This window comes from Prionailurus viverrinus, chromosome C2 (genome assembly GCF_022837055.1).
Source record: "Prionailurus viverrinus isolate Anna chromosome C2, UM_Priviv_1.0, whole genome shotgun sequence".
Lineage (NCBI taxonomy): Eukaryota > Metazoa > Chordata > Mammalia > Carnivora > Felidae > Prionailurus > Prionailurus viverrinus.
In genome coordinates this window covers 78,389,991-78,417,105 of record NC_062569.1, presented here as the reverse complement: position 1 = coordinate 78,417,105, position 27,115 = coordinate 78,389,991, and the positions used below count along the sequence as shown (strand labels likewise).

At 41.1% G+C, this 27,115-nt stretch overlaps 1 protein-coding gene across 2 annotated transcripts in view; it reads right to left on the bottom strand.

Moving 5' to 3' along the window:
• Positions 1-418: 418 nt before the first annotated feature.
• The window catches only part of KNG1 (kininogen 1), a 28,063-nt gene continuing 1,366 nt past the window's right edge, over positions 419-27,115 (bottom strand). The window contains exons 2-11 of one of the 2 annotated variants that reach the window (XM_047876574.1): positions 23,256-23,366; positions 22,156-22,240; positions 18,316-18,488; positions 17,326-17,433; positions 10,364-10,448; positions 9,322-9,494; positions 4,429-4,536; positions 4,225-4,311; positions 2,710-2,787; positions 419-649 (exon numbers count right to left, since the gene is read on the bottom strand). In XM_047876574.1, the coding sequence (XP_047732530.1) occupies positions 569-649; positions 2,710-2,787; positions 4,225-4,311; positions 4,429-4,536; positions 9,322-9,494; positions 10,364-10,448; positions 17,326-17,433; positions 18,316-18,488; positions 22,156-22,240; positions 23,256-23,366 (1,089 nt within the window). In that variant the 3' untranslated portion in view covers positions 419-568. The remainder of the gene's footprint in view (positions 650-2,709; positions 2,788-4,224; positions 4,312-4,428; positions 4,537-9,321; positions 9,495-10,363; positions 10,449-17,325; positions 17,434-18,315; positions 18,489-22,155; positions 22,241-23,255; positions 23,367-27,115) is intronic. The other variant, XM_047876575.1, reaches the window with a different exon arrangement.

Genomic DNA, 27,115 nt, shown 5'->3' with positions numbered 1-27,115 from the left:
TGATAATTTTACCTTTCTTCAAAAGGTTTTTGAAATTAGGTATTTTCTGATAAGAAGTTGGTAGCCTATTAACAAAAGATTTTTCTTTCTTTTTTGATAATTATCTGGATCATAAAAACCAATAATAAAATGAAATTACCTTTAGGTTTAGGCTGGGAATCAGGAGGAGGAGGAAGGGGAGGCTGAGAGAGAGTCCTCAGATTGCTGGTAGAAACCTGACCCGCTAACCCTGTATTGAGCACCCATCAGGAGGTCTTGGTTAGCAAAGCCTCACTTAAAGGATTCCTGCCCCGGTTAGCAAGGACGCTCTAGAGTTGGACTATGAGTTTCCATGGCAGAGCCGTAGCACTGGCTCTCCCACCCACTGGGCTTTGCTGAGGATGGTGTGGCCCAAAGAAGACCACCAGGAACGAGAGCATCAAGACTGAACTTTATTTCACCCAGCAACAGAACAGTAAAATGGCATTCTTCTCTGTAAATTGTATCCCATCTTCTTGTCCTTCCACGCAGGGCTGGTGATAGGGGTTGTTGGGGCTACTGGGCCAGGCGTGAAGGTTCTGCCCACTGGTCAAGAGACCTCACTCCCAGCTGCTGGCTCGGCCCCTGCCTCCCGAGGTCGGCCCATGTATTCGCAGGGCCTTAGGTGCCTCTGTAAGTATAGTAAAACTCTGTTAATCTGCTATCATTCGGTAAAAGAAAGGTGAAGCCACCAGTTGACAAGACGAGACTTTTTCCTGACATCATCGATGATATTTGAAATGAAATAAAAACTCGGAGGTTCAAATGCATCCAATGAATCGAAGTAGCAGGGACACATTCATCCACAGTAAGCGCAGCCGTTTAAACCCCTATCTTGTCTCCCTAGGCAAAAGCATAGCAAGGCTTAGAAAATAAATGCCTCCTCGTGGTATAAGGCACTTGGAGACAATCACATTGATCATACTGTTCTCCTTTGCAAAAATCAGTACCTTCAATGTCACAGCAAAAAGATGATATGATCATAAAGGGAGGCCAGAGAGGAATTTCCTCATAAAATTTCTGAATGAAATTTGCATCACATCTTATGATATTCCCTTGTCAATGATTAAAAAAAGGTTTTCCTTGGCAAGCCTGCCTCTATATTACTTCTTCTGCTTTCCATCCTTATCATTAAACTCAGAGCTGCTAAAAACTAAGGATTACTCGATGTGGTCTGGACAACAAATAAACAGGCAGAAAACTCCTATTTGAAAGCCTTGTTGCAAAGGCTCCTTAATGACTAAACGGAGATTATGGACTTACAGGAAACACTGTCACCCAGAAAGAGAATTATCAGGACAGCTTTTTCATGTGGGAGTAATGTAACTAGCCCTTTTGGAAACAGAAAGTCAGTTCATCTACTTCCGCCCTATCCTCTCTTTGGCCACACTGGCTTTCTTTCTTGTTGTCCCTCTTTATAACCTCTGGAGGTTTTATTATTTTTATTTTTTTTCCCATTAAGAAATTCAGCATTCAGTCTCTTGACTTCCCTTATTTGCACTTGTGCTCAGGGATCAGATGCCACACTTTATTCAGAATGTCACGAATCTTTGTATGAAAATCGATGGCATGCATTTTAAGGTACACATTCGTCATCAGAAAAGCAAATTGCCACAGGCCATAAGGCACATCAGTTTGTCCATTTTCTGTGCTAGTTAAGAAAACTTCTGAGGAAGTCCCAGAGAGGATTTAGGATTCTGCACACAGTTTTATGTCATCCAGAGATTGACGGTGTCCCCACTGGGAGTCTCACCCCTTCTTTCTAGGCTGTTCTGAAGCTTCGTGGCTCTCAGTGCATTGTATCAGGATATTTAGACAGTGGGGGGAAGGAATGCTGACATGCTAAGGAAAGACTCATGGCTGCATAAATTAATACAAAGCATCAGAGAGATCAAAATCATGAAATTCTTTGATTTCCACAGTTGGATTCATTCCATTAACTGGCTTCCAGGGGCGTCCGGGACATTTGGGGGAGGTTTTTTCTGGAAAGTCAGGTATCAGGTTAAATGAAAGGCTATTTTTTTCTATCTGGATGTCAGGGATCCAATCATCATCACTCTCTGTGGGAGTTGGTGGTGTGTTAGACATCACAGCTGCAATGAGATCTGAGTCCTGAAAGTCAGGCAAGGTAACTGCTATACCTGGCTGGGCTAGGGGAGGGAGGGGTGTTGGCCCTTCTGTCTTCTCTTGTGTCTGTGCAGAAGAGGTAGTACTATCTTCAGAAGAACTTGCCAAATGCTCTATTCTCCAACCATTGTCCTTTTCATTGTCTTTTCTTTTCTTTTTACATTTTCCATGGCCATGACCATGCTCATGGGTATGTCCATGGGCTAGGCCACGTCCCCTTTGATGTCCATGGCCAAGGCCATGTCTCCCTTGGTGTTCAAGATCATAGTCAAGTTCCTGTTGATGTCCATGACCAAGGCCATGTTGCTGTTGATGTCCATGGCCAAAGCCATGTTGCTTTTGATGTCCATGGGCAAAGCCATGTTGTTTTTGATGTCCATGGCCAAGGCCACGTCCCCTATTGTGCCTATGGCCTTGGTCATGCTCATGTTTATGGCCATGGCCAAAGCCATGTTTTATTTGCTTTCCATGACCCCAGCCATGCCCACGAGTGGGTCCTTGTTCTTTTCCTGAATCCTGCTCTTCATCTTGTACAGAGGCCATGGAAGTGTGGGGTGGACTTACAGTTGTTCCTTCTTTTGTTTTCTCCACTTGTACTGATCGGAAAGGTGAAAAACCTGGAGGCCTTTTCATCAATGTGGTCTAAACAGGAAATATTAAGATGAATGCATTACTGCGAAAACCATACTATCAATGAAGACAGAAGGGACTGAATCTTGGCAATGCTATCTTGGTTTACAATGGGGCAAGTCTACCAGACTTTAAACACTATATTAATATTGAAAAGAGGTTGAAATGAATATTTTTTCCTCTTTTGATTGATTTTATAATTTGTGGGTATTGTTCTTAATAATCTAAGCTGGAGAGTTTTTTCTTCATCTGGAAAAGTTGGGTGGTTGAACTACATGATCTCTAGCGTACCTTCTAAGTCTATGATTATATAAGCCACAACACATTATTTACTCATCAATACTGTTTCCTTCAGCACAATTACTGTCTTTATCCTAAAAGGTCCTATGTGGGCTTTTATGAGCTGAATATCTAGGGAGCGTATATCCACAATTCCTTTGTTGGACTGAAACACATTAGGACATGTTCACAAGCTTGAAATGCAGTCTTTGTATAATGTTTGTGTTAGGCTATATACGTACATACACATGGCAAAAAACCTAAGTCAGAAAAAAAGTGAGAAGAGGCCGAATGCATTGAAGATACGGACTTGTGGGTTATTTCTACCTACAATTTCACTACCTGTGAGAATGTGATGGTTGGAGGCAATGTCTGGCGGTGCAAAGAGCATGGTTTTGGGCGTCACACCAGTCAGACCCTACTAGTTATCAGCATGACAGTGAATAGGGTGGGTTCTTATTTGATCTAGATTTGAATCCAAGCATCGCTGGCTTCACTTCTCCCATCTGTAAATAGGATGATAATAGCACTTGCCTCATAGAGGTGTCAGGAGGAAAATATGTGTGAAGCTCTCACTACAGAGCCTGGGACAGAGATGCACTTGATACTGTTATTAGTCACCCTAGGACCTCAGCATCTTTGTAATATTTAGTATCATAACATTGACAACGGGGAAAGTCTCACTTACCTCCCAGGGATCTTTTACAAATTAAAAAAACGATGCAAACCAGTGCTTCCCAAACTTGAACATGGGTATGAATCCTATAGCGATCACATTAAATGCAGATTTTGAGTCAGTAGATGTGGAGTGGGGCTGAGATCTGCATTTCTCCAGAGCTCCTTGGACATTAGCAGTGGGCACTGGAGAGCTGTGCCTCGTCTCAGGCACACCTCGAAGGTACACAGCTTGTGTCAACTCTCCCAGCAGGGTGTGCACTTTGCCAAGAGAGTACGCACTGACAATGGGATGCTGAGAATGCATGACAAGTAGTTAAGAGGGCTGCTGCTCTCACTTCTAGCCATAAAGAGATCAGCACAGAAATGTGAGAGTTCTCCCCATTTTCAGAAGATAGTCTCCCAATTCACTTAAATAATGGTTTATTTCCAACCCCCAAATAGGACTTTAGAATGAGCAACATTGACCCAAGCTGACTGTAATGAGAATCATACCTCTCCCCGTGATTGACAGTGGACAGTAGGGTAAATTTTCTTCTCCCAAGGTATCACATGAACTTCAGCTTTACAGTCTAGAATTTTCTATCCATGAAAACGGAAGTCAAAAGAGAGAACAGTGTTATTCATGAGATGCTTAAACAAGTATAACACATCAAAAAGGTTTCCAAGGAACAAGTATACAGTTGTGTTACTACTCACTCCAAATTTATTGGTATTGCAACTTGCTGTCAACTCTTCATTACTTTCCTTGGAGCACGTGGTTTCCCTGGCTGTGAACTCAATAGAAAATTTCTTTCCAGCCACCACCTGGAAGATTAGCACAAGGGAGGAGCCTGATTAATACTGTATAATAAATCATATGTTTTTACCCTAAGGACTTTTAGGGAAGAATATTGCCACTTGAATTATATACTGACCAAATGAGAGTTGCACAGAAAAGTACAAATGTTTGACAACAAAAGTTTCAATCTGTATGCATGTGAAAAATATTTGGCTAATGGCTAGTCTCATTTCCTTTTCTAAATGAGGGGTGGAAGCAAACTGTAATTTCTATTTTTATATTTTTCTGAGCTTTATTGTTCAACCACTGCAAAATTCATGAATGACTCAAGGGTGCAAGTTGTAATGGAATCTAAGAAAAATAGGAAGAAAAACTTAAACATTTTCTTTGAAAATACTGAGAAATACTGAGTTAGTACCACCATAGAAATTATGGAATTAGAAAAATTATTTGCATTTTTGAGCTTCCTTCTCTTCCTTTTTGATATTAAGAATTTGGGGTTTTGTTTGTTTATTTATTTATGTTGAGAGAGAGGCAGTGAGAGAGAGAGAGAGAGAGAGAGAGAGAGAGAGAGAGAATCCCAAGCAGGCTCCATGCTGTCAATGTTGAGCCCAATGCAGGGCTTGAACCCACGAACCATGAGATCATGACCTGACCCAAAACCAAGAGACAGATGTTCAACCGCCTGAGGCCACCCAGGCACCCCCAAGAATTTGTTTTAATCTCTATCAACAGCATTAGTCATTACACAATGCTGTCTTCCATTAAGCAATTTATGGCCCCAATTTTTTTTCAGTCTAGGAGAGGCACAATTTATTTACAAAATAAAATCATGTTTTTAAACCACTCTGACTTTAACCAAGCCCCAAGTGTGGCTTTTTAAGTCATTTTAAAATGTCATATCCTATACTTATTCTACCCTTGAAAAATACACGGCATAAAAATGTTTTTATTAGGTATTGAAAAGTTGGTGTGGTTTCTAGACCAAGGTATTTGGTATTTAATTCTAGTATTTAAGTGTGTGTGTGTGTGTGTGTGTGTGTGTGTGTGTGTGAGAGAGAGAGAGAGAGAGAGAGAGAGAGAGATTATGTAGCCATCAAGAGAATACATCATGCATATCTGTTGACCTGGAGGGATGACCCTTAGTGAAAAAAATGAAGTTATGGACTGATAGTACAATCCAATTTTTATAAAAGCAAATGTCAACAGCTTCCCTGTCTCCTTATACTTTGTGAAAACATGGGGAAAGCATGATGGGAGGCAGGTGAGGAAAGCAGAATTGTAGGAAGAACTAAAGCTCCTCCTCCCTCTTTCCTGCCATGGTCTTGCTGGGTAAGCATGGTTAAAATCTTAAGACGAATATAATATTTAACTTCTAAAACTCCAAGTGTATGTGTAAGTGGTGAGGAAGGTTCTAAGAGAGTGTTAGAGTCTATGCTTTGGTGGTCATTAATTTTCTTGCTCATTTCAGAGGATACTTTGATCCAATTTTTTGGCCTTAGGGTTGATCATTGTGATGTTGCCTTAGAAAGTTGCAAACCACAGTTGTAGACCCAACTTTATTCAGGGTCCAGAGGGGAGGACCTTCTGTCTGAGGGCCTCAAGGTCACATCCATATTGCCATCATCATCAAGTATCATTCTTATCAGAAGTCTTCCTGCTTAAATCCATCCTGCCCAAGTTTTGCTCTTAAAGTGGAGAACGCTATATAGCAATATAAGTTCCATATGCATTTTAAAAATTAAATTAACAAGCTAGAAAGATATAAGTAAATGTTCATCAGATCTCAGGATGAGGAAGGTCTTTCCTAGGTGAAAAGCAGAGGAAGGAAACCTAAAGGAAGGAAAAAACTGTCTAAATTTGACTATACAGAAATGAAAACTGATTCTCAAAAATCACAGTAAGCAAAGTAGAAGGCAAACTGGGAAAAATATGATGTAGGATCAATATAAAGCCCAGCGCCAAAACCAATGTGCAAAGGACATGAATAGATATGTCAGAAAAGAAGTTAAAATGGTCGTTTGTCCTGGAAAAAAAACATTTACTTGATTAGTAACCAAGGATATGCACCTTAAAAAAGCAATGCAACATCGTTTTTAATCTCCCATGTTGGCAAAGATGAAAACCAGCGATGATGCCTGGTGTTGGCCAGGTGTGGGGAACATGCAGCCTCGATGACTGCTGGTAGGAGTAGAATTCAAGACCATTAATCAGTGTCTAAATACCCAGTTGACGCGAATGTAAATTGGCATAACTGCCAATGTTTTTGTAATTTGGCAATTTGCATCGTCTTAGACGTATACGTATCCCTTGACATTTCTAGGACTTTGTCAAAGGAGAAGTTCCTTAACGTGCACACACAGATCCTTGACGTATATTCGTTTGAGCAGAGGCAGGGAGGAACACTGATGGCAGCGGCAGCAGGGGTGAGGCAGAAACAAACAGCACGTGACAGAAACCACAGCCATTCACGTGTGAAAAACAGAGGATTTAAGAAGTTCTCGGTTTCTGAAATATGACCCCAGCTTGAAATGGACATGCATTCAAACAGGACTAAACATGCAAAGCCAAGGCGAGACTAAAACCGTAAAATAAATCTCTAGCAACTTGGCAGGTTGGTCATTTGGAGGTTGGCTCTTAGCAACGTCATCTTAATGATAAACTGGGTTTTAGTAAATTGGCTGCTTCCATCAAGGCTGTGCCTCGAAGATCTACGAGCAAATTCTTCTCTTTCAAGGCAAACAGCAACAAAGATTAATTTCTTACAAGTAAGTTTGAAATTTTCACAACATTCCCGATTGATCTGGCAAAAGAAGGGATGTGGGATCCCTTCAATTCACAGCATTACCTGGTGGTGTTCCCTGGCATCCTTGCATACATCTAGCGCATACAGGCTAGAACGTTGATGTGCTAATTTACAGAGAGAATTGTAACAACTAAGACGGCTATATATTCGCGCTTGGGAATTAGTGGTTCTCTCCCTGACAGCAGACCTCTGGCATGTAATAAAGGGCAGAGGACGGTGCTACTACGGCAACATTACGAATAAGGGACATTCACAGGGAAGCAGAGATGCAAATTGCAAAGGAAAGGTGACAAACAGGAGTAGCACAGATTGATATCTTCCCCAAGTGAATCTGGTGTGGGTCACGTGCCAGCGAGACCAGGGAGAGGGTAATGACATGGAGGGGGGTGGGGGGGCAGGAATAAGTGCCTGAGTAGGAGACAGATCAAAGGGTCAGGTTTGATTCACTTTAATACCATTCATTTAGGGGTTTTCTTTGGTTATAAAAAAAACTAAAACAGGAAATTAGAAGGATGGAAATAAATAGCTCATTGGGCTGTCGCCTAAAAACCACCACTGTGAATAGCGTGAGGCACCTGTTTCTTTTCAGCATTGTTTTCTGTACTTTAAAAAAAAATTTTTTTTTAATGTTTATTTTGAGAGAGAAAGAGAGAGAGAGACAGAGACAGAGTGTGAGCAGGGGAGGAGCAGAGAGAGAGGGAGACACAGAATCCGAAGCAGGCTCCAGGCTCCGAGCTGTCAGCACAGAGCCTGATGCGGGGCTCAAACTCACAGACCGTGAGATCATGACCTGAGCCGAAGTCGGACACATTATCAACTGAGCCACCCAGGCGCCCCTGTTTTCTGTACTTTTTCAAAGATGAATGTGTGTTCAGTTTTATGACTTCTTGTTTTCCACTGCATATTTTAACACAGGTCATTGCCCACACGCCAAGAGCATGTCAGAAAGATACTTTAAGCTGCTGCTTATTTGCTCCATTTGAAGGGCATGCCAGACATATTTCATCACCTCTGTATTATTGATCATTTTGACAGTTTACCTTTTCTTTTTGGCTTTTATTGTTAAAGCTGCAACGAATATCACTGTCCATAAAGACGACTTCTAGTTTCTATTTCTAGAAATTCAATTACTAAGTCAAAAGTATGAACTCGTTTTTAGTGATATTTCTTTCACCAGATTATAAAGATCATGTTGGCTTGCTGTAACAGTTTGGTTTTATTTTGATGACTTTTCTTTAGCTGGTATTTACGGAAGCCAGTTTTGAGGTCTACTATAGGACTCTGTTCATGAATACATTGGTCATAGGTTGCTGGAGTGGAAGGAATTTGGGATCTATTAATCCAGCCACTCAATTTTCAGATGGGGCCACAAGGGCTGAGTGAGTCTGAGTGGCTGGCTGTGGGGTTGCTGAGGACATTGGTGGTGCTGTGGTAAAGCTGGGTCTCTTAACCCCTGGACCAGGACACTCCTTAGCCTCTATTGACAGGGCATGGAAAGAGAGATGAATCCCCAGAGGGTACATTTGTAGGAGGGAAGCGTCCCCCAGGTAGGGGAGAAATGACTTGGAGGTGAGAGGGTGAAGACAGTCTGGGCAGTGACAGATGATGGGGCTGAGCCCAAGGCACAAAGTGATGTCACAGTGAGAGATGAGTCCAGAAAGGCAAAGAATGACTCTTGCTTCTCCTAGCACTGAATTTTGTTAATTATAGAATAGTTGCTAGTATTTAGAGAGCGATTGAGAGTTTGAAAAGTGACTGACATATATGTTCTTATTTGATCTTCACCCCTATCGTTTACAGAGAGAAAATGGAGAAAATGTTCTAAGTGACTCTTCCAAGATCACTCACAAAGAATGCAGCGAGGTTGGGACTTGAAATTCAAATCTCCCAAATCCTGTTCACCGTGACACTGGTTCTCAATGCAGAGCCAAGGACAGTGGTAAAATTAGTAAGCAATTCACACATCGGCTATAAGATCACTATTTTTGTAGCATAATTTACAGACCTGTACTGTTGCACTTTTCACGTGGTCAATCTTGAAATAGAACGTTCCATTATTCTCTGCATTAAGCTTTGCAGTGGAATGATTCAGAGCCACCTCCAGCTCTGGGCTGTTGACAGGTATCTCTTTGGGACAGCCAGGGCAAATACTGGGAGGCGGTTCTATAAAATCCTCTCCTGAAAAAAATCAGCTTTTAAGTCAGCGTGTCACTGAAGGAGAAGTGTAGCCTACTATCTCCCCTGCACATGACCTGCAGGGTCATTTACAGAGGATCACATGACAGCCCAAGGCCCAGGAGTGAGTGGGTGGAGGTTGTCTGTCTGACCTTCACCTTACTGCCTCTCCTCTTTTCCTCTTCTCAGAGCCAAGTGTGTTTAGGGAAACATTCAATCAGGAGACACTAGTGGCTCAATTGATATGCTGTACTTTTCCTAAGTTTTTGCATTTGTCATCGAAACTGCAAAAAGCAATGCTTAACTTAAAGGAAAGATTCTCTAGTGGGAAAAAGGTAAGTCCTATTTTTCCGGGGAGCAGTCAGCTTCAGTCATGCTTCTCATCAGGACATGTATACAACTATCTTCCGAGGATGAGAAAAGCTGACTCTTGACATAAGAAATAAGGACTTGACCATAATCTTGCAGTATTTCCCTTTCCCTCCATTATAACATGTAGGGGGGAAAATCTTTAATTTGAAAGGCTTATTTTTACTCTGAGTGGTCAAAAATGAGATGCAGCTTTCCCCATTTACAGCACCTGATTTTAGGGACATCTTGTACAAGGAAACTGGCTGGCGTTGTTTGTACCCAGAGGGCAGCAATTTCCCCTTTTGCCACGACATTCCCTTCCGGCTACTTCCAGAGCAGTCTCCCCTATGCCTACCGCCATACTGCTGGGCAGAGATGGGCTAAGTTGTTCTCAGTAAACCTGCTGGTCATATAGACTTTGTGCCAAAGACAGACACCAAAGCACGAGTTCTGTGAAAAGACCTAGCTAGTTGTCCGCGACCAACATGCAGCATAGAGCACTAGCACGCATCAGCTCCTACCTGGATAGAGTTCACACTTCTGCGACAAAGAAGCAATTCTTAGCTGCAGATCCACGTGTGCGTGATCTGTACATTCACCGATATCCTGGTTTTTAAAAAGGACATAGGTACATAAAGTTAACACATGTTTAAGAAGCTTTAAATAAACAGCTAGTATACTAAAAATAGTATATTGACTTTACAAATCATCACATAGAGAACCAAAAGGAAACACAGTCTGATTGCAAAGGGAGAATAAAAAACAGTTAACAGCATCAACAATGAACAGTAGACACAAACCCACAGAAACATGAAACGAGATGATAGGAATACCTAGTATAGAAATAATAACCATATAAATGAATGGATAAAATTTTCTTTTAGAAAGGCAAAGGTTTTTAGATTAAGTTAAAAACAAAATTAATGTATTGCATCTTCAAGTATCATTTCTGATCATAAAAAAAGAAAGGTTAAATATAATGAATGAGCAAAGCTGTAGGAGGCAAGTATCACAAAAAAAGGAGCTAAAATATAATTAATATTGGAAAAAGTAAAATTCAAGGTAACAAAAAACCTCACAAATGTAGTAAAAAAGATTATTTTATTTTTGTAAAAGATACAGTCTAGAAGCATGGGATCAAGATACATAAAGCAGAAAATGTATAGGAATAGAAATGGATAAAAATCATTGTGGTGGGAAAATTTAATGTACAAGTATAAACCTAAGACAGGCCAAATGGAATAAATAAATAAATAAATAAGGTCACAGAAGACTTGAGTAACATAATAAAGATTTATTTAAATCATAATTTCATACAATACACATGATTTAAAGTGACACTTTCATAAGTATGATGCAAAATTTTTAATCGCTTCCATTCTAGGTCACAAAAATGGCTCAATAAATTTAGCAAATCAAAAACAATACAGGCCATGTTCTTTGGCCTCAGCACCAAAAAGAAAAAAAAAAAAAACTCCCTGAAAATTAATGACGTAAATTTAAACAAATAAACAACTTGGAAATATAAACACATTTGCCTAAATAGGCAGGGTTCCTTGGATAAGGAAAAAAGTGAGAGATGAAAGAAGAAAAATGAGAATTCCACATCATATTGCCAGAGCACCATTTAGAATTAACTTGTGGCTTTATACGCTTTTGTAATTTAAAAAGGGAGATGAGAAACAAACAAAACAACTCCAAATGTAGGTGTTTCTCTCAAGAAATTCAGAAAGGAAACAGAATAGTAAATAGGCTCAAGGAAAATAAGAAGGAGAAAACAAGATAAAGCCAGATTATAAACTTTTCAAAACTGATAAGTTAGAAAATAGAAAGCACTAGCATTAAAAAATAAATCCAGGGGCACCTAAGTGGCTCAGTCAGTTAAGCATCTGACTCTTGATTTTGGCTCAGGTCATGACCTCATGATTTGTGAGACTGAGCCCGCATAGGGCTCCCTGCTGATAACTAGGAAGCCGCTTAGGATTCTCTCTCTCTCTCTCTCTCTCTCTCTCTCTGTCACTCCTCTGCTCACTTGCTTGCTCTCTTTCCCTCTGTCTCTCAAAATAAATAAATAAACATTAAAAAAAAATCCAAAAGATCACTCGGGGTAAGGAAAAAAATCAAATGTATATGAAAGGCAACATAGCAAAGTATACAGAGAAGTATAAAAATATAAGAGAATATTATAAACAAGTATATGATCATTTAAATCCCAAAGAAATAGATACTTTCCTCAAAAACTATAAATAACCAATATTGACTTAAAAACAAGAAGAAAACTTGAATAGACCAATGACTGGAGAAGAAGGAGAGAATGCTATTCCTAGTTTAAACTTCCATTCTACTTTCCACCTCCAAATAACAGAGATGTTTTATGGATGAATAATTTCAAAAATTAAGGTATATATATTCCCATGTTATATAAACTGTCTCTGAATACAGAAAATAGTGGCAGAGGTGCTCGGCTGGCTCAGTTGGTGGAGCAGATGACTTTTGATCTCAGGGTCATAGGTTCAAGCCCCACAATGGGCATAGGGATTACTAGAATAACATAAATAAACTTAAAAAAAAGAAAAGAAAATAGTGGCAAACTATTTTCATTCTGTAAAACTGTAATCAAGATATTAAAACATAAAAAAATAGAACACACATACAAACACACACCCAGAAACTGTTAAGCCACTTTCATTTGTAAATATAGATGTAGAATTTCTAAACTAGAAATAGGATCCAGAAGCATATTTAAATAATAATTAACACTAAACACATAGTGAGTTCAGTTTAAGAATCTAAAGATCGCTGTTAGGAAAGCTGTCAAAACAACATAACAGATTAAATTAGAAAAATTTAATATCATATTTTAACATCTATTCTAAAGCTAAATTCAATACCAATTCCTTATTTAAAACCAAACCAAAACAGAACAAAACTCTTTAAAGAACAGGAATGTAAGGATGGCTTCCTTAACACGACAACGAGTGTCTGCCTGGAACCCACAGCAAAATAATGACAAAATTCTAGAGGCTTTCCAGATAAAATCAGGCCTAAAACATGACAGTGTGTAATCACCATTTTTTCAAAAATTATCTCTGGCTATTTGGGTCAATTCATTGAGACATAGAACAAAAAAATAAGCATCAGAAAGAAGAAAATAAAGGTATTTTTTGCATAACACATTATTGTATGCCTGGATGAAAAGAATCAATGAGAAGCTGTTAGAGCTAATAAGAATTCAGTGAAGTTGCTGGATATAAGAAAAATAAATAAAAATTGATACAGTTGTATATATAATAACTTATTTAAAAGAGAAAAAGTAAAAACATAAGGGTTTAATTCCTAATAGCAATAACCAACAACAAAAAACAAAATGAATCTAGGATTATCATTAGTGAGAAATATTCTAGACATATATACAGACAAAAAAATTACCAAAAATTATCCATATCCCCTACAAAAAAGACAAGAGGAAAATATACTAAGATATCTTTGGATGTTTGGGCATGTGTGATTCAGTGTTATTTTTTTTTTTTTTTATGTTTCTGCATTTCTTAAAGTTTTCTATATATGTATATTCCAATAAAGGAACATATATATAATGTCATATTTTTTAAAGATACAGCGAACACCACATTCACGATATCTTAATTTTGGATGGGGTGAGGAAGCTGGAAGTAGCCCAAAGGTTCTCAATTCTATCGGCATATTTAGTTTACGTGAGCAGATTTTAGATCATTCTGATTCCAAGGACACACCCAGGCCAATTACATCAGAACGTCTGGGGGAATGGCCTGGGAATAGGCACTTTTTAAAGCTAGCTGAGTGATTCTAATATGCAGCATGGCCTGCGAACTACTTATGGAACCTCTTGTGTGGTGCTTTTCAAGCTTTAGTATGCAAACAAATCACCTGAGGATCTTGTTAATATGCAGATTCTGATTTAGAAGGCATGGGGGCAGTTGAGATGCTACTTTTCTAACAGCTTCCCTGGTGATGCTGATGCTGCTGGTCATTGTAACACACTTTGAACAGCAAGGCCTTAAACTATACCAATGTGGGCAGAACACTTCATTTCTATTTCATGCCCTTGAGCTATACTAACACCTCTGTGAGACAGGTGTTGTTCTTCTTCACTCTTTTAAAAATTTTATTTTAATGTTTGTTTTTGAGAGAGAGAGAAAGAGAGTGCAATGAGGGAGGGGCAGAGAGAGAGAGAGTGAGAGAAAGAGAGAGACAGAATCTGAATCAGGCTCCAGGCTCGAGCTGTCAGCACAGAACCTGACTTGGGGCTTGAACCCACAAACTGCGAGATTATGACCTGAGCCGAAGTTGGACGCTTAACCAACTGTGTTCTTCACGCTTTTATAAATGAGGAAGTGGAGGCCCAGAGAGTCTGAACCAAAAATCTGATTGGCTTTGTGGCTCCAACTGGCCTTTGAGTATCTCTCTTGTTGCAAACAGAAAACTAAATTGAGGCCTTACAAATAGATGCAGAAAGATTAAAGCTAGAAAGGATGTAGGCTTATGTAACCTCAAGCCGTTAACTAAATGTAAAAGCAGGAGGTGTTAATGGATGCTTGAACGTCAGACTTGAATCAAACTGGCAAAGTTAAATAGTAGTGAGAACATATCTTTTTAGAAGATTCCTCTCTCTTTTTACTGTTTTTTTTTTTTATGGTAAAATAGATACAATGTAAAATTAGCTATTTTAACCATTTAAAAATGTACAATTCAGGGGCGCCTGGGTGGCTCAGTCGGTTGAGCGTCCAACTTCGGCCTAGGTCATGATCCTGCGTTTTGTGCGTTCGAGCCTCGCCTCGGGCTCTGTGCTGACAGCTCAGAGCCTGGAGCCTGCTTCGGATTCTGTGTCTCCCGCTCTCTCTGCCCCTCCCCTACTCACGCTCTGTGTCTCTCTGTCTCTCAATAATAAATAAACGTTAAAAAAAATTTTTTTAATGTACAATTCAGTGGCATTAATTGCATTCGGTCGTGTGCTGCCATCACCACTGTTTCCAAAAATTTTCATCACCTCAACAAACAATTATTAAACAATAAATCCCCATTCTCCCTCCTCCAGCCTCTGATAAACTCTAATCTACTTTTTGTCTCTATGAATGTGCTTATGCTAGGTATTTCATATAAGTGGAATCATACATTTGTCCTTTTGTGCCTAGCTTATTTCACTTAGCATGATTTCAAGGTTCATCCACGTTGTAGCATGTATCAGATCTTCTTTCCTTTCTATGGCTAAACATTTTCCATTGTCTTATCCATATATGACATTTTGTTTACCCATTCATCTGTTGACGGACCTTTGGGTTATTTCCACCTTTTGGCTATTGGGAATAATGCTACAATGAATAGTGACATCCAACTAACTGTTTGAGTCCCCGTTTTCAACTCTTTTGGGGTATATGCCTAGGCGTGCAGCTGCTGGGTCATATGGTAACTCTATGTTTTTCTTTTCGAGGGACTGCTAAACTGTTTTCCACAGTGGCTGCATCATTTTGCATTCCCAGCAGGAATATGCGAAAGTTCTAATTTCTCCACAGCTGCCTCGATACTTGCTATTTTCCAATGATTAAAAATTATAACCATCCTCTGGGTCTGAAGTGGCATCTCACTGTGGCTTGTATTCACATTCTTCTGATGGTGCTTATTGGCCATTTATAGGTTTTTTTTAGAAAAATATCTTAAAAAAAATTTTTTTTAATGTTTATTTATATTTGAGAGAGACAGAGACAGAATGCGAGTGGGTTAGGGGCAGAGAGAGAGGGAGACACAGAATCCGAAGCAGGCTCCAGTCTCCAAGCTGTCAGCACAGAGCTCGACATGGGGCTCGAACCCATGAACTGTGAGATCGTGACCTGAGCCGAAGTCAGACACTCAATCGACTGAGCCACCCAGGCGCCCCGAGTAATATCTTTTTAATCCCTCTGCCTGTTTTTAAATTGGGTTATCTTTTTGTTGTTACATTGTAGGGGTTTTTAATATAGTCTTCATCCTAACCCCTTATCAGATAAGTGATTTGCAAATTTTTTCTCCCATTCTGGGAATTTTCCAATTATGAAATTAGTATACGCTTCAACAGAAACATTGAGAAGGACTGAAGAGTTCCAAAAAGTATGAAGAATCAGAAAAAAACACCTATATTCCCACCTGAAGGTTAATGATATTTTATATTTTGGCATATTTGTTTCTCATCACTATTGATACTTATGTTTACTTTACACGTTTGAATGAATCTGTCTATATAGTTCTTTACCTTATTTTTTTTACTTAACATATTACAGCCATTTCACTAAGTCACTAAAAACTTGAGACAGAATCTTAATGGCCACACATATTCTACTATATGGATATACTACTATAATTTATTTAACCATTCCCTACTGCTGAAGATATGTTACTTCCAATGTTTTTCTATTACTAATAAGGCTGAAATTAACACCTTGCTGTCTGGATTCCTCATTTTCTTCCCATAGATTAGAAGCCTAAAAGTCAAGTTACTGGATTTAAGTCATCCATTGCTTAAAGCAGTCTTTGGCTAAAATGCCAATATCCTCGGGGAGGTCTTCATGCCTTAGCTATCTCTTTTTTTTTTTTTTAATTTTTTTTTTCAACGTTTATTTATTTTTGGGACAGAGAGAGACAGAGCATGAACAGGGGAGGGGCAGAGAGAGAGAGAGGGAGACACAGAATCGGAAACAGGCTCCAGGCTCCGAGCCATCAGCCCAGAGCCCGACGCGGGGCTCGAACCCACGGACCGCGAGATCGTGACCTGGCTGAAGTCGGACGCTCAACCGACTGCGCCACCCAGGCGCCCCTCTTTTTTTTTAATATATATATATTTTTAACATTTATTTATTTTTGAGACAGAGAGAGACAGAGCATGAACGGGGGAGGGGCAGAGAGAGAGGGAGACACAGAATCGGAAGCAAACTTAGCTATCTCAACATGTGCTAATGACGATTACCTTGAGATGCTCTCTTTTAACATAATTTTGGTTCAGACCAAAAGATATCATTCCAGAAAGGGTCCATAAGGGATGGAGACTCGGGATGTGTTTGTTAGAGATCAGAGCAGGGGAGAAAGGGTGAGAAAACAAGCAGAGACAAGTTGAAAATGAGGGACTGCTCTGGGTAGAGCTTGGAGTCAGGACATTGAGCACATGGGGAAGAAAAGAAGATAGGAAAGTGAAGGCGTGAAAAGACAAACTTGATCATGGCATTATTTTGTCTCAGGCTCTTCCTACTCCCCGCTTATATCTGTAAGGGCTATTGCTAGGTGTGCAGATTCTCTGACCAGGTAGGTAAGGCAGCCTGACCAGTGCTGAGAGCTTCGGAATCCCCAAGGGAATGTGAACCGGTGAAGGTCACCTAACATTTTAGTGACTGAGTCTTCCCACACAGCTGAGACTTTCCACGCTTGGAAAGACTGGACACAAAATGCTAAGAACTTTATAATTAGATGTTTGCCTACTTACACCATTCAAAAGGGACTTGCAGTCTGGAGTTAAGAACAGAAAATGTTCCTTGGAGCAATTCGTCTGCACAATTGAGTAAGTAATTTCATAATTCCATCCAGCCACCACCTGAAACAGTTTTGGACTGAATATTTAAAAGGCACTTTAAACATCACTCACAGTGTTATGACGAGTGTAGGATGCTGCCTGGCTCAAAAATATGAACGATGATTATTACTAGGCAGAAGGCATTTCTGAATAAATATTGAGCGCTTTATGACTCTCACTCCCTCCCCACGTGCACGCACGCACATATGCACACGCACGCACCACACTCCTACACATCAAACAACCAAATGCAATCTACACGCGGAGGTACTGTATTTCCTTAAGTAAGACCTAGCAGTATTTCCTCAGCTAGGCGGCAGGAAGAAAGTCTTCCACTGAATTTGTGAAATATGCATAATGCTGTTCTAGATGGATGAAGAAAACTCTGGAACTTGGGTGACTTTGACCAGTAGGTCCTCAGGTTCCCAGAATGCCAGGCAATGAGATCTCTCCTGCTTTATCTGGGCCCAGTTGCACCCTGATAGCTGGCTATGGACATAACTGAGCAAAGCACATGTCTTGCATGAAAGCAAATTGGAAGGTCGATTAAAGCAGGGAATGTTACCGACCAAAGTGAGTCCTTCGTAATTAGAGGCTGAAATGCAAGGGAGCCAGTCGACCGTCACTAAAGGCTTAACGAATGGAGGCAACGAAAAGACCAGAGTTGCAAGTATTTACTTTTTTTCCTGATGGTACGGAACCTATGATTTAGAGGGTACCCAGAAAGCTGTGCCATCCTTTTAGATACAATTTAATTTTTGGAGCCAAGTCTGCCTCACGGTAGTGAGGTATTAATAAAGTTTTCTTAAGACCCTAAGGACAGAATAGCTTTTCCATTTCACTGTCTCTACAAAGAACATGTAATACTGACTACCGTGCGGAATGAAAAATTAAAGAACAAACCTGTCTGTGGGCCCTCTTGACTTCTCTAAGAGCAAAGAGGTGGGAATGACCGGTGTGGTTGTTAAAATGTTGAATGGCGTGTCTGAGAACGGGCTCCAGGTCAAGGCTCGCAGTCGATATGGGGTGCACACAGCCAAGGCAGTCATACTGGCTTGTCACCACAGGACCCTCGGCTTGACAAAGAGCAGGCAAAAGGGCAGCATTAATGAGTGAAACCTTCGTTCACGTACGCTGCCCTAAATAAGATAACTTAGAAGGCCCTGGTAAACTTTCCAGTAAATCGTAGTATACATTAAAGAAAGAGAAGGCGAGGGGCGCCTGGGTGGCTCAGTCGGTTAAGCAACTGGTTTTCGATTTCAGCTCAGGTCACGATCTTATGGTTCGTAGGACTGAGCCTCGAGTGGGGCTCTGTGCTGGTAGCACAGGCCCTGTTTGGTATTCTTTCTCTCTGCCCTTCCCCTGCTCTCTCTTCCTCTCTCTCTCTCTCTCAAAATAAATAAATAAAGTTAAAAAAAAAAAAGTGAGGGGCGCCCGGGTGGCGCAGTCGGTTAAGCATCTGACTTTGGCTCAGGTCATGATCTTACAGTTCGTGGGTTCAAGACCCGGGTCGGGCTCTGTGCTGACAGCTCAGAGCCTGGAGCCTGCTTCAGATTCTGTGTCTCCGTCTCTCTCTGTTCCTCCCTCACTCATGCTCTGCCTCTCTCTGTCTCTCAAAAAAAAAAAAAAAAAAAAAAGTAAATGCTAAAAAAAAAAAAGAGAATGCAAGACCGCTTTTTAGTCAGAGAGATAAACCTATATTATTTACTTAGGAACATCTTACATGCATACTATTGTGCACTTATTTTAAATTTATTTAAAAGTAATTTTAAATCATACAAGTAACATGAATTTAGTGGCGCCTGGATGGCTCAGTCATTTGAGCATCTGACTCTTAGTTAAGGGCTCAGATAATGATCTCAGTTTGTGGGTTTGAGCCCCACATCAGGCTTCTGCTTGTGCAGAGCCTGCTTGGGATTCTCCCTTGCTCCCTGCCCCTCCCCCTCTCCATCTCCATCTCTCTCTCCCTTTGTCTCTCTCTCTCAAAAATAAATAAATAAACATTTTTTAAAAGAGTGACATGAGGGGCGCCTGGGTGGCTCAGTCGGTTAAGCATCCGACTTCAGCTCAGGTCATGATCTCACGGTTTGTGAGTTCGAGCCCTGTGTCGGGCTCTGTGCTGACAGCTCGGAGCCTGGAGCCCGCTTCGGATTCTGTGTCTTCTTCTCTCTCTGCCCCTCCCCAACTTGTGCTCTGTCTCTCTATGTCTCTCAAAAAATACATAAATGTAAAAAAAAGAATAAAATAAAAGAGTGACATGAATTTATACTCTTATAAAAAGTAAAACATTACAGATACATTCTTATTTATTTATTTTTTTAGAATTAATTAGAACTCCTTGAAGCCTGGCTCAGGGTATATAATACATTTTGTATCAACTCAATCCAATGAAGTTGTTTTGCACCTGTTGTCAAGTGCCAGGTGCGGAGCTAGGCACCGTGAGTACGTTGATTCGTTAGTAATGGTCACTGCTGTGAAGGAGTTGGGCAAAGTTGAGTGAGAGAGTCAGAACTGCAGATGGGCCATTTCAATATAATTTCGCAACAACTTGGAAAGTCAGGAGCCCAGACTGAGCTCAAGTAAAACTTTCCTGAGGAGAACAGGTCCAAGCCAAGAGAGGCCAAGATCAACCAGGTAGGGGCGCCTGGGTGGCTCAATCGGTTAAGCACCCAACTGTCGATTTCAGCTCAGGTCATGATCTCATGGTTTGTTGGATCGACCCCCCACATCACCCTCCACGCTGACAGTGCAGAGCCTCCTTGGGATTCTCTCTCCCTCTCTCTCTCTCTGCCCCTTCCCTGCTTGTGCACATTCTCTCTCTCAAAATAAATAAATAAACTTAAAAAAAAAAAAAAAAGATCAACCAGGCAACATGAGCAATAAGGCCTGAGAAGGAAGGATAGCTCCCAAGAAAGCAAGTTGAGTCAGGGACAGCAGAGTGGGGCGTGGTATGTATACATCTTGCAAGGGCTTAAAGCAGGAGGGTGGGGGAGTGGGGGCCGATGGAGGTCAGAACAGTCAGTGGAGAGTCCTCTGCTACTGGGCCCAAGCCCCACCTTGGAGGCCAAGGGTTACTAACCATATTCCCAGTCCCCTGGGCTCCCTCGTGAACCTGATGAAAAACCCGCCCCCTCCGCAGGAAAATGTGCGTACTCACAATGCTCTCCACGTAATTTCAGGGTATTCACAGACCCTCTGAATTTGGTTAAGAATGGTCTGCTGTGAGAATGGGGAACCACTGAGGGGATTGTAATAAACCAATGTAACATGTTAAAAAAGAAGTACGTTTGTATTAAATTACAAAGTAATGTTCCTAACAGGTAGCCCTAACCCATGGGTCAGTAGAAGCTCCCACCGTAGAAAGGGGAAGAGCCATGGGGCTGTCCTAGGCCCCTTCGCCCAGTGGGCTCTCCCTGCCCAAGCGTGTGCCATCCGAACAGAATCAGGAGGCCGGGTGGGTGGTGTTCTACAGCCCGTCCTCCATTGTTAGCAGGTGGACACAACCGTCTCTGCAACTGTTTCTTGGTCTCTCTGGAAGTGTGTGTGTCCCAATAAAGACTTCCCCGCTGAGTAGTCATGGCGACCCCCAGTTATGGTGACAGTGGTGGGCAAGTTAGAAAACTGGAATACAGGGGAAAGGGGAGGGAACTACTGATGGAAGAAGAGAGAACAATGAACAAGAGGCAGAAGGAGATAGAGAAGAGAGGAGGTGGGTCAGCCTCCTCTGGGGCAGCTGTGACGGGGGGTGGGGAGGGGAGACTGATGGGGGGCTGGAGAGAGGTGGAGTCTCCTCTGTGTCCCAGTGATTTTCCACCCTGCCCCAACATTTCTAGAGAGAGGTTTTTAAAATTAAAAGAAAGATTGTGACTTTTGATTCTGAAACACATCTGGTTACAAAGGTTTCAGATGAGGGATGTGGACCTAGAAGTAAATTCTGAATGTTTGGCTAAGCTTTGTCGCTCACTATATACAATTTCCGTGTACTGGATGATAAAGTTTGCTTACAAGAGAAAGTGTTTTTTTGTTTTTTTTTTGTTTTTTGTTTTTTGGTTTTTGAGAGAGTGAGAGGGAGAGCGAGAAAGAGCAGGGGAGGGCGAGAGACAGAGATAGAGAATTTTGAAACAGGTTCTCTGCTCAGTGCAGAGCCCAACAGGGGGCTCGATCTCACGACCCTGGGATCATGACCTGAGTCAAAATCAAGAATTGGCCGCTCAACTGACTGAGCCACCCAGATGCCCCGAGATAAAGTCCTTAAACTGCATAATCAAAACCTACTCCAAACAAACAAACAAAAAAAGTTTTTAATTACTTGTATGTTCTTTTCTGCTTTTGGACTGGTTTTCTTTGAAAGCAACTTCTTGTAAGAACTGGATACGGAAGAGGAAAGCCAAGAAGGTGAAGAACTCAGAAGGATTCCTGGCCAAGTTTGACCTCAAAGCCTGTGTTTTTCTCCCTCCCTCTTTGCCCATAATTGAAGGCAGCCCTTGTGCCTTCTCAGCCCTTCTCAGAGCCTTTGCACACAGAGGATACAATGCTGCAGTCGGGAGGGGAGTCGGGATGTGCTGAGGGGATGACTGGCCTGATCCTGGCCCTGACCTTGGACTCTGCAGCTCCCTGGCCCCGCCCCACCCCCAAGGCTGCCACCACCCACCAAGAGGGGGCTTCTTCTAGGCTGTGCTCCTGGCACCACACTGACAGGGTTCATTTCCTCCCCGCTAGCACCCCCCAGGGAGAGCCAGCTACCTGGAGTAACCTGGCAGGTCTGCGTAGCCACGGAGAATTTTGTATTCCCTCTCTTCCCGACAGTTGCGGAGCATTCTCCTGTGGCCTAAAAAGAAAAGAAAAAGAAAGAGAGAGAGAGACAGAGAGAGAGAGAGAGAGACCATTTATCTTCATCTTTCAAATGGAGAAGTACACCTAGTACTATGGCTCAATATGACTTTCCCTTTTTTTTTTAAACTTGCCCCCCAAAATTTTCTAGCGAGTTTTGAGGCACCAGAAGGAGAGCTTTTGTAGCCTAACGGTTATTTATTTATTTATTTTTACAAGCCACTGAAATCACGAGACGTTGGAGGGGAGGCAGGATAAAGGCAAGGTTTTGAAGTACGCTTCCTTTCCACCAAAATGTATACAGTGCCTTAGAACCAGCCTAAGCTCTCCTCTTGATTTCCCTTTCAATTTCAGCGTTGAAACGATGTGCAGGACGCCAGTGTTGTGACATGAAGGGGTGAATCCTGGGACTGTGGAGAGAACGGCTTGCTTCTGGGCACTGTCCGTACTCCCCCGTCATTAAGGTCAAACGATCGAGCCGTGCTGTGCCAGGCACTTCGGCATTTGGTGAAGACAGCCATGGCTATTAAAGAAGGTTCTTTGCATACTGTATCTCATTTCATGCTCCAACAACCTGATGCAGGCAATGCTAGCTGCCCTTTACGAGGCAGCACACCAGTTCTGAGTGGTCAGCTAGTTGGACGCAGAGGAGGATTTACACTCAGGCAGATGCAAGTAAAGCACCCGTGATCTCCCCTCACCAGCCCTCGATCTTGGCCCAAATGTTGATCTGTTGTGTCTTTGGGGACTGGCCCGCTGTCCTAATTGGTCATTAGAGTGCCCTTCTCATGGAGGGCTTTCTCTTTGTTTAACTGCTGGCCTCTCCATGCTCTGATACAGAGAACGGGAACGCAGACACCAAGCATCTGACTTTTGTACACATTGGAGGGTTTATGTGCATTCCTTACAAAGAGGCTTAACAATACTACCATCTCTAACTCTAAAAATAGAAAAATCTGACAGTCTAGGTGGAGAAAACTGGGGGCTCGGGAACCATCAACCAACCTACTTACAGCTTGCGCAGATTCTTTGTAGTCACAATCCTGCCATGTTTTGTTACTTTGAACAGAACAGTCTCCCTCCCTGATTTGGTACTTGAAGGAATAAAATGTCTCAGGGTCATCCTGGAAAAAAGCAACCAAAGACACATAGGGTTCATCCAAATGCTCCAGCAAATACTTTGTGTGGGACCCAATGCAGATATGCATATTCGATCTTGATTTAACTCAACAAGAACAAAACATTTATTAAAAACACTGAAAGTTATAAATATTTACTTGGAAGAATGTTCATAATATATTTACAAATATGTATTTGTAATTACAAGATTATCCATAGTATTAGCCCATTTTTGTGGAAACCAATTTATAGGTATACATAGGACTTTTAGAAGTCTGGAAAGTTATAAAGCAAAGCTGTTAAAATGCTTGTCTTTCAGTGGTGCAGGTACAGCTGTCTCACTGTTTTATTTTTTTTTAACTTTTTTTAAACATTTATTTATTATTGAGAGACAGAGAGAGACAGAGCACAAGCATAGGAGGGACAGAGAGAGGAGTAGACACAGAATCTGAAGCAGGCTCCAGGCTCTGAGCTGTCAGCACAGAGCCCAATGCGGGGCTCAAACTCACAGACCAGGAGATCATGACCTGAGTTGAAGTCGGATGCTTAACCAACTGAGCCACCCAGGTACCCCTGTCTCACTTTGTTTTCTAAACAAACATTTATGAGTTGTCTTGTTAAAAAGTAAACATATGTTTCTTTTACACCAAGAAAACAAGAAGCCTTTTTTCATTTTCAAAAAAAATGTTAATGGTTATCTCTGAATGGTGCATTAATTTTTGGTAACTTTAGTATTTTTATTTGCTTTATTTTTTTTTCTGGCATGTCATGAGATAATAGATAAACCCTTTATTTATTTATTTATTTATTTATTTATTTATTTATTTTTAATGTTTATTTATTTTTGAGACAGAGAGAGACAGAGGAGGGGCAGAGAGAGAGGGAGACACAGAATCTGAAGCAGGCTCCAGGCTCCGAGCTGTCAGCACAGAGCCTGACATGGGGCTTGAACTCACGGACCGTGAGAACATGACATGAGCCCAAGTGGGACGCTTAATCGACTGAGCCACCCAGGCACCACAATAGATAAAACCTCTAAAGTGAAGGTGCTTTAAAGACCTGTGAGGCCTGAAAACATAAAACTCCTAGAAGAAAACATAGGCAGTAATTCCTCTGACATTGCCCTTTCTCTGACATTCTCAGGCAAGGGCAACAAAAGCAGAAGTAAACCACTGGAGATACACCAAACTAAGAAGCTTTTGCACAGTGAAGGAAGTCATCATCAAAATGGAAAGGCAGCCTCCTGAATGGGAGAAGATATTTGCAAACGACATATCTGATAAAGGGTTAGTATACAAAATATATAAAGAACTGATACAACCCAACACCACAAGAAAAATCAAAAAAGAAATAACCCAATTAAAAAATGAGCAGAGGACCTGAATAGACATTTTTCTGGAGACAATGTAATGGATGGCCAAAAGACACATGAAAAGTTGCTCAACATCACTCATCATCAGGGAAATCCAAGTCAAAACCACAATGAGATATATTATTTTACACCGGTCAGAATAGATAGAATCAAAAAGATAAGAAATCATAAGTGTTGATGAGAATGTAGAGAAAAAGGAATCCCTTGCACTGTCAGTGGGAATGTCGATTGGTGCAACCACTCTAGACAACAGTATGGCGTTTCCTTAAAAAGTAAAAATAGAAATACCATATGATCCAGCAATTCACTACCAGGTATTTACCCAAAAAATCCCAAAACACTAATGTGAAAAGATATACACATCTATACGTTTCATATAGCATTATTTACAATAGCCAAGGTATGGAAACAACTCAAGCATCCATTGATAGATGACTGGATAAAGATTTGGCGTATATATAATGGAATATTACTCAGCCATACAAAAGACTGAGATCATGGATGGAGCTAGAGGGTAATATGCTAAGTGAAATAAGTCAGATAGGGAAAGACAATACCATATGATTTCACTTAAATGTGGACTTTAAAAACTGAGACAAATAAACAAACATAAAGCAGAAACAGATCATAAATACAGAGAACAAACCAATGGTTGCTATAGGGGAGGAGCTGAGGAGGTTGTGCAATACAGGTGAACGGGATGGAAGATACGGGCTTCCCGTTATGGAGTGAATAAGTCACAGGGATGAAAGGCACAGCATAGGGAATACAGTCAATGATATTGTCATAGTGTTGTATGGTGACAGATGGTAGTCATACATAATAATGTGTAACATGGACGGCATAATGTGTAGACTTATCACTATATTGTACACCTGAAACTAGTGTAATGTTGTGTCAACTATACTTCAATAAAAAAGAAAAGAAAAAAAGAAAAGAAGAAAAGAAAAGAAAAAAGTGCAAAGGTGTTGAGTTAGATGAGAGTTTTCCAGATGTAAAGTCCTGACATCTCAGGCGGCAAGGGACCGGAGAGGTGATTTTGTCCAACCCTACACTTTGCAGGTGAGAGAAAGGAGGCCCTGAGTAGATGGGCATGGCCGAGGCAGCCCCCACACCTTGGAAAGGCAGAGCCAGCCCCAGATCCCAAGTCTCCTGACTCTCAGAGCCTGCTGGAGTCATGTTAGGTGCATCCGGGATGATTGAGTCAAAGAGGATAGTCTCCAAAGTTCCTTCCAGATCTCAGATTTTGATAAAGAAGTAGGCGGGGGCACCTGGGTGGCTCAGTCGGTTAAGCGTCCGACTTTGGCTCAGGTCATGATCTCGCGGTCCGTGAGTTCGAGCCCCGCGTCGGGCTCTGTGCTGATAGCTTGGAGCCTGAAGCCTGCTTCAGATTCTGTGTCTCCCTCTCTCTCTGCGCCTCTCTAGCTTGCTCTCTCTCTCTCTCTCTCTCTCAAAAATAAATAAACATTAAGCAAAAATTAAAAAGAAAAAGATGTAGACTGTTGTGGTATAGATAGTGCTCACATGGCAAAGCAGGATTCTATAGGCTGCTTATTTATTTATTTATTTATTTATGAGAGAGAAGGGGGGAAGGGCAGAGGGAGAGAGAAAGAATCTTAAGCAAGCTCCACGCTCAGCACAGATCCCAATGCAGGGCTCAGTCACACCCTGGGATCATGACCTGAGCTGAAATCAAGAGTGGAAGTCTCAAGTGAATGAGCCACCCAGGCGTCCCTCTATGGACATTTTAGAACAAAAAAACCCACATTTGCCGTGGATGTCAGCCAATGAAGATAACACTAATCAACTGCTGCTTGAGAGTGCCAGGACCACATATCTACAGCATTACACTAGTTTGTGAACCAGAATGGCTCAAATTTACTTTCAGGAAAAAAAAGAAATTCTGTCCACTGGGCTTTTTTCTTTATCCTGATCATGTCAAATGACTAGCCTTCCCCCCTCTGCCAAAGTAAACAGTTACATAACTATCACAGGCACAGAGTTTTATAGTGAAATTCGTTTAGACAAATTATTGAAAGATCTGTATTTTTTTAAATCATAACACTGTCAAGGTTCGTCTTCAACCTGAGTGCACCAATGTGTTATAAAAAATATTAGAAACACCTAGAACATTGCTGTTACCCTTGACGCATTCAGCCATACAGACTTCATGGTAGATATTTGGCCTAATGCATGTTAATCTCATTTCTGCCTCCTCTTAGGTATAACTCCCCTTCCCTCTAGCTTTATTGAGGTATAGTTGACAAATAAAAATTACATATATTTCAAGTGTGCAATGTGATTATATATGTATATATATATATACATATATACACACACACACGCACACATATACACACATGTTGTAAAGTGCTACAAACA